General features: G+C 28.4%; 1 protein-coding gene across 1 annotated transcript; it reads left to right on the forward strand.

The window, feature by feature from the left end:
• The first annotated feature begins 762 nt into the window (after positions 1 to 762).
• On the forward strand, positions 763 to 5107 carry LOC143622594 (replication protein A 70 kDa DNA-binding subunit B-like). The gene is made up of 11 exons (XM_077093698.1): positions 763 to 810; positions 921 to 1020; positions 1298 to 1388; positions 1477 to 1583; positions 3493 to 3583; positions 3684 to 3819; positions 3909 to 4084; positions 4176 to 4296; positions 4412 to 4594; positions 4691 to 4765; positions 4910 to 5107. Exons 1-11 carry the CDS (start codon positions 763 to 765, stop codon positions 5105 to 5107), a joined length of 1326 nt encoding a protein of 441 aa, XP_076949813.1.
• Positions 5108 to 8012: the final 2905 nt, after the last annotated feature.

An 8012-nucleotide genomic window follows, 5' to 3' on the forward strand; every position in this document is an offset into this window, starting at 1 on the left:
CCAATTATTAATTTATTCCGGTTAACCTGTTTTTAAAGTTTTGTTATACAAATCTTTATATTTTGATTTCACGCTAATTTCCGTTCTAATTTATTTTCCGGCCAATTTATTTTTAGTTTAAACAAATAACAGAAACTTTTAATTTTGTTAAGATTATAAGTTTAGTAACCTTTTTAAATCATAATTGTGAAATGTTAATTTTGTTAAGATTATAAGTTTAGTAAGCTTTGGAAATCATAATTGTGATTTTTTTAAAACAAACAATTTATTTTAAAATTGACAATAATAACAATAATTAAGTAAAAAATTTATGATTTCATTAACTTATTTCGTTAACCATAAAATAATCCTAAATTAAGGAATATATTTTAGAATATTTTCAATCGTTTTTTTTTGGAAAAAATCATCTACAATAAACCCGTTTCATTATATTAATAATGTTTTAAGTTACCTTAAATATTTATATATAATCAATCAGTTATTTTTGGAATAAGTAATTACAATAAACCGCTTAAATTATATTCAAACTTTATTTAGAAACTTTCTAAACATAATACGTTTACCATAATTTATATTCTCTACATTCTACTATATAAATATCTACGTAATCACATAAGTCATTATCATTCTTTTCATAATTATAAATTCTCCAACAATGTAAGCTCCTCCCCTTTAATAATTTTGTTTATGTTTCAAATAATTTATTCTAATCTTTTATATTTTAATTTTATTCATAGGACAATGGCAGCTTAAAAATTTACCATGCTTAATGAGACTGATGTTCTCAAAACATCACCATCAACTCTGAAGGTTAGATTTATAAATGGATGAAAATGTACGTATCTAATTATGAATCTGTATCTAATTATTGATTGAATTTTAATTGTAATTCTCATATATATTTTTTGCTTTAATGACAGGAAAATCGAATCCAAGCAACCGTTTACAAACAGGATATCTTTAGGTTCAAAATATTCCTCAAGGAAATCTCAACTCTGACTATAGTTAATCCGAGTGTTGGTTTAAATGGATCGACCTACCGTGTGATTGACTGTTCCAAAAAAATGGTGTTGGGACCAAACACACATGTGAATTCATGTCAGGAGTTTGATGGTCGTCTTTTTGGTTTTAAGATGATTTCTTTTGAATCACTAATCAATAAAGATATTTCTTTGAAATCAACAGTTGATATCAAATAATTTTCTGACATGCAAATAAATAGATTTATAATTTTAGCGTTAGATTTTCATTAAATCTGTTAATTATTTATTTATTTATTTATTTTTCTTTGTGTTAGATATTATTGGTCATGTGGTTCATGTGTTCAAGAGCAATGCTTCTAACGTCAAGGACAAAAACAGGCGTACAATGGAGATATCTGATTTACGGTATTACTATTACACCTAACATTTGATTACATATTTTTGTTCATAAACTTTATACTTATGACTGTTTCTAACGCTTATGTAATTTCAGTGAAAATTGTGTGTATCTCACACTATGGGATCATTATGCGTCTGAGCTCTCCAAATATGTAATTGAACATTTTGATGAAGGCCAGGCCATTATTGTACTGCAGTTTGGTAGAGTTAAGTATTACACTGTGATATGAGCAAAAATATATATAACTATTACAAGTATTACCCTAGAATTTAAATAACTTTTGGTCAGTTTTTATTGAGAACCATATCTATTTAATAAATATTATGGTAAATTACTTAATAATTATATTATATTAAATTATGTTCAAACTTATTATAAGGTTTTAATATTTTCACTTACTGATTCTTGGAGTGAGCTAAATGGAGATAAATGAGACACTCATGAATTTTGTTTATTGGTGTAGTGAAATAACAATATCAAGAGTCAAACTGGCATGACTACAACAATTAAATGGATCCACCATCTGGAAGTCAGAGCCCGAGAAATATAATTAACTCAAATAAGAGCTAGTGGATCATGAGTGTAATGATGGAAGTAGGCCATGATTTACTTTGTTATGGGCCGATGAAAAGAAGTTAGCATAGGAAGCATGTGGTCTTGGGCCGCTAGAGATGTCAAAAAGATAATTTGAAGTCGGGAAAAAAAATAGATATACAAAAGAAAAGGGTTTGCCAATTATTAGGGGAGGCCGCCCCTGGGAAGGCCGATCAAGGAAGCTGCTGGACTTCGGAAGCAAGAAAAAAAAAGAAAATAGTGAAAGCAAGGAGGCTAGTAGGTGAACTATATATATATATATATATATATATATATATATATATATATATATATATATATATATATATATATATATATATATATCTTTTTCGATAAACAACAATATATATTTAATCTTTGTTTCATTCGTAATTATGATTGGCTAAACTGTTATACTGCATAGGTTTGGATAAATACTTTTTAGACTCGTTTTACTTTTGGTTTTTGATTATTATTGATTGGTGATGTTTTGGTAAAGATTTTATTGTTCTTTGGTTATGATGCATATGCGTATTTGGTATTAGTTTATGATCAATTTATTGTTCCATATGCGTCTTTGTGAACGTCTTTCATGTATGGATGCATATTAGGTTACTTACTGTGTGTTTGTAACTAGTTTATGGTATATAGTTAACGTATTCCATAGGAACGGTAATTGAGAGTTTAGAGATACCTTATATTCTGCCACTTGAGAGACCGGGAGGTAATTAAGTGTCGTCTGTTTTGGTCTTTTGCGGGTTTGGGTAGTGATTGCACGGGAGTGAGTTACCCTAGATTCCTTTAGATCCTTACAAATCCGAGTTATAACCGAATTAAATAGAATACCCCTTTACGCCTTAGGGTATATTGTGATTAGAGAGACGGGGAGGTGATTTAATCTTTGGGTACCTTAGCATAGACCGGGAGGTGATCCGAACCATTAAACCGTTGAGCTTACATGATTTTTAGGGTTCTTAGGTATTGTTGGTGAGACCGGGAGGAGATCTAGAGTACTTAAGTTATTCCTTAAATTTCATATTTTTAGAATACGGTACCAATCATAAATCAAATTCCGAGAGTTTACGAGTTGACTAGTAGGATTCCTTACCTAGGTAGTTGTCCCCCCTATTTGAGTTTTACCCCTATTTGTTCGTGTCAGTTTTAGTTTAAGTATTATTTAATTAATAGATAATAATTAAAAAACACAAAAATCAATTAAATCTATTTTTAAGTTATTAGTCAGAGTCTAGTTTAGGTGTCGCTAGTGTCCTTTGGGTTCGATATCCGGACTTCATTAGGCTTTACTACGGTCGATATGTACACTTTCCTGTCTAGTGGTCTAGCATTAGGAGAGTCTAGGTTTATAAATTTAAAACTAGAGTGTCTAGGTTAGATTAATATTTTTAATAGACCGTTTCGCACATCACACTGGTTCTGATGGCAAAGGTAACTATGTCTGCTGTTTTTAACTTTCTTGTGTTTTAACATATCGCTAACTTAAACTAATGTGTCGTTGTATAATTTTCATTTTTTTAGAGAAAGTGTATGTGTCGAATTCTTTTGGATCTAATGTTAGCCGTTTCTTTATAAACGACTTTTTATTTGAAATAGAAGAATACAAAAATAGGTATATTATTAAACCAATATTGTTTTAGTTTATGTATTTAGTTTTTAAATTTCATATTATGTTACTTATTCCTAAATTCATTTAAGTTTAAATGTTGTAGTTTGGTGGATCTGCTAAATGGCAATGATGTTTCTGTTCGTAAACCGATTCCGGTAAAGATGCTGTCGCTTATTGACGATGAGTTTTTTAGAGCAACAGATTTTTTTAACATCGGTGATATTTGTACCATTATATTTGTAAGTTAATTATTACAATCTTTATTTTATCCTAATTATCTTTCAATCCTAATTGAATATTTATTAAGTACTTTTGTACTATAATGCAGCCTAAAAGTATCATTATCCTTGGTACAATTAAGGCAATCTGCCCAGATACGGAATGGTATTACATTGGTTGTAATACTTGTAGCCGTAAGCTCATAGAAAATAATGGTGAAGGTGGAAAGGAGTATGAATGCAAAACAGTAAGATGCAATGTTTTAAGTCTTATCCCTACACCTAGGTATTTATTGAATTCAAATTCAAATGTGTAATTAGTGCATTGTAAAATTATATGTTTTTCTTTCTATTTGCCTATTTATACACTTTTGTAGGTTCAAGATCAAAATAAGGGTGCAGGATTCCACTGGCGTTGTGTCGTTAACTCTGTTTGATAGAGATGCTAAAATGTTGACTAAGAAAACAGCAAAAGAATTGATTGATTCTCAAAATGAGGTTTGTTTTCAATTAAAATACTTTATTATTTATAAATTGTTATCTATATAAGAGATGGTAAATTTAATAATGATCAATATTATATTTGTTTCTTTGTCATCTAATTTTATTACAGAATAAGATAGAAAATGGTGGATTCCCTACTGAATTGGATTGTCTATTAGAAAAGATATTCGCTTTTAAGGTCGATATTGCAGATTTCAACTTCATAAACAATGTCGAGGACTATGGTATAAACAAGCTTACTGATGACACCAATATTATCACAGAGTTACAGAAAAGGCTTAATGGTTGTTTGGTAATAATATAATCTGAATGTTAATTTAAACACCTAAATTTAATTTCATAATTATTTCAACAAACATATGTTTATTTTCCATTTTTGTCTTATCAGCAATCAGATTCTAATTATGTTACATTGGGAGCATCTATTTATGAGTTCCGGTCATCCGGTTCTGTTTCTATTAAGGTATGGATATTTTGTTTGATATAATACTTCAAACTTATAAATATAGTTATGTTTAACATGATTGTGTATTGGCTCTTACTATTTTAATAACATGTTTCTGATATTGGAGATAATCAAACTCCAAGTTCAAATGTTGATGCTCAGGATGTGGCAACTGACACAAAAGGAATGTCAACGTCTTCTGACGATAAACTTAAGAGAAAACTGACGGAAGTTTTTAAAGTTGAAGATGATGCTAGCATGTCGGCCACTAAGATGAAATCTAAGACTACCGAAGAGATGGGGACCACCAGTGAATCATGTGAAGGTGCAACACTTTTAACTCCTAAAGTGGAGAAGTAATCTAAGTGAACAATTTCATTTTTTTAGGTTTACAGTTATGTTAACCTTTTTGAGAGGTTTGGATATTTTATGTTTGGTTTTTCTCTTTTGTTTTTTTGAACGCGGTATGCTTGAATGTTGGTTGATTTGAACAATTTATTCTTCTTTGGTTGTTTGGTTATATTTATGTATGGATTTAATTTTATTAAATTAATGTTTACTTGCTTCATGTCTGAGTTTGAAAACAACTTAAGAGTTCATATTAGTTTATTAACATGTTTTTTATTTTTCTTTTATACATTTAATCTAAAACAAATTTAAATTTCAAACCTTTTACTTATATGCTAATGTATTATAGTTGATTTTATCTATACTCTCATATGTTTCCTATGCATTATATAACTTATCTTTGCTTATCTAATGTCAACCATTGTGTAAACTGGTACTTTATTTACCTATATTTAATGTTACATTTGATTTTTGAAATCTGTATTTATGTATAAACTTTATGAGTTAATATATGGTTAATTTGGAATTGTTGTTAATATAATCCTTTTGTTTGTTTGGTCAGTATATAATCTATTAACTTGTAATATGCTATACAACTAATCTTTTAATGTGAAAAAATATGTTTTATAATCGAAACATAATTTAATTTAAAATAACCTTTTATTTTTATAATACGAAAATGTGTTTTTTGATTTAAAGTGAATAAATTAGTTTATCCTTTTCAACTTTTTTAATTTCTAACACGTTTTTAATATAATAATAAATTAGTTTTTGCTTTTCCACTTTTGTCTAATGTCTAATTTTGTATACAACGGTTTCGTTTTAATTTTTGTATTACAAATATATAGTATATTTTTTAAAATATTTTGTATAATAAATTACTAAATGTTACACATTAATAAAAATGTTATTTATTAATTAAGTGTAACATATATTTATCAATATATTTATAAAATACTGAATTTAAATTTTAATTTGGTAACAAATTAGGAATAGAAATTACTAATTAACTTCTATAATTTTGTTAAAGATTTTGCCTAATTTTATAAACTTTTAACATGATCCAATACAAAAAGCCCATTCCATTAGGCCCATCCCATATTTTCTGTACACATTTTTTAAAATAAATGACTCTCCGTTTATTATTATTGTTAATTATCATCAAATATTCTATTACTTCAATTTTTCTGGAATTTCCTGCCATTTGAACAGAAGATTCACTCATCTCTTCGAAAACCTTCTTCCTCTTTCATATAGATATCAATCCATGGAGAATGTAAGTACTATTATGTGAGATACTTTAATTTTGTTAATTTTCTTATTTAATACTGTTCTAATCTTTATAGCCCTAATTTATATTGACCGAAGATGATTTTTAGTCACAATATTTAATGTTGTTGTTTAGGGTTTAGTGATAACATCAAGATTTTCTATTTAGTTCGTCTTCAACTATTTTATAAACTGATTATACTCTTTTTGCATGCTTGAGGTTGTTAACTGTAATATTTGTATTTTTAAAGTAAACAGAATTGCGTTATCAGTTTGTTGATAACAACTTATTGGTTTTTGATTCTTAGTTTATTATTGTTATGTGTCAATGGATTTGTTTTGTTAAGATTTTGACATAGACATGTTTTAATAGGTCTAATTACTATATTAACATAGTCATATAATTATTAATGAAAGTATATGTATATATAATTTACATAATAACATATCAGTTAGTGTCTTTAACATTTTTTATTAACTCATATTAAATTTTAACTAAACAGAATGTTATTCATGCGGTTTGCATTTTCTATCACAATTTAAATGGAGAGACGGTATGTATGATAAAATCTTTATTTATGTTTCAATTCTTGCATTATACTTTACCAACCACATTAAAATAATTTCAGACACTTCCAGCTGTGTTTTGTCAAGATATTTTTGAACCAGGTGCTAATATGCACCCGGTTGTTTTATATCACAAAAACAAAGATTGGTTTATTCAAGTTGAATTCACAAACGGACGTTATGTTTTCAAAATGGGTGGGCTCAATTTGTTGTAGACAATCAGTTGATGTTTGGAGATGTCTTGGTTTTTTCTCCAATTAACGAAAATGAATGGACATTCGTTTATGTTAGAGATCATCCAGTGCATGACGACATGGTTGTTGATGTTGTGGTTCGTTACCCTACTCTTAAATATCTTGTAAGTAACGGTGTAAATGAGTTATTAAATATTGAACAAACCTTTTAGTCATTTATAAAAGGATTACTTTTATAAAATACTATTGTTTTTTTTTTTTTGTAGCCATTGAAAGATGATCAGGTTAGAAGCTACTTTAGTTTACAGCCAGGACAGTATGATGAAATCATTGTTGAGTTTGTTGATGGATTAAAATGGAATCTATACATTCAGTGTGTCAAACCGACTACTCCGAGATTTGGTTTTACTAGTATGTGGGAAGACCTGTCCAAGCATTGTAAGCTTGTTGTTAATGATTATTTGGTGTTTCAACGTCTTCAAGGTACGTGGACATTCAGAATGTATGTTTTTGATAACCGTGGTATCGAACGTGTAAATTTTAATGATGATTTGGTATACACTGGTCCAAATCTCCATCCCGAACTCGGTTATGTTCCAATGGTTATAGAAATTGAAAGTGATGCCGAATCTGAACCTCACAACCTTGATGAAGGTATTTTAATCAAACTTTTATATCTTATATATTTTTGTACACTTTAGTTTATTAATTACTTTATAACTTATATGATGTGTATTTGTAGGACTCGATGTTGCTATAGAAGATGATGTTGGTATGGAAGATGTTGATGAGCCGATTTTGGATATTATTGTTCCTCATGTTCATGAAGATAACACTTTGGAAGTGATAGTACGGGATAGGCTGGTAAGTAAACTGATTTTATGCAA

The sequence above is a fragment of the Bidens hawaiensis genome, unplaced genomic scaffold (genome assembly GCF_021521415.1).
Source record: "Bidens hawaiensis isolate Kalapana, Puna unplaced genomic scaffold, B.hawaiensis_p1.1 tig00000369_1, whole genome shotgun sequence".
In the NCBI taxonomy this organism is placed as follows: domain Eukaryota; kingdom Viridiplantae; phylum Streptophyta; class Magnoliopsida; order Asterales; family Asteraceae; genus Bidens; species Bidens hawaiensis.

Excerpts from the sequence above, each read along its gene's own strand:
- LOC143622594 (XM_077093698.1), top strand. The coding sequence starts at position 763 with ATGCTTAATGAGACTGATGTTCTCAAAACATCACCATCAACTCTGAAG. Across the intron at positions 1,021-1,297 it reads TATAGTTAATCCGAGTGTTG|ATATTATTGGTCATGTGGTT; the intron begins GTTTAAATGGAT and ends TCTTTGTGTTAG. Across the intron at positions 4,595-4,690 it reads AAAGGCTTAATGGTTGTTTG|CAATCAGATTCTAATTATGT; the intron begins GTAATAATATAA and ends TTGTCTTATCAG.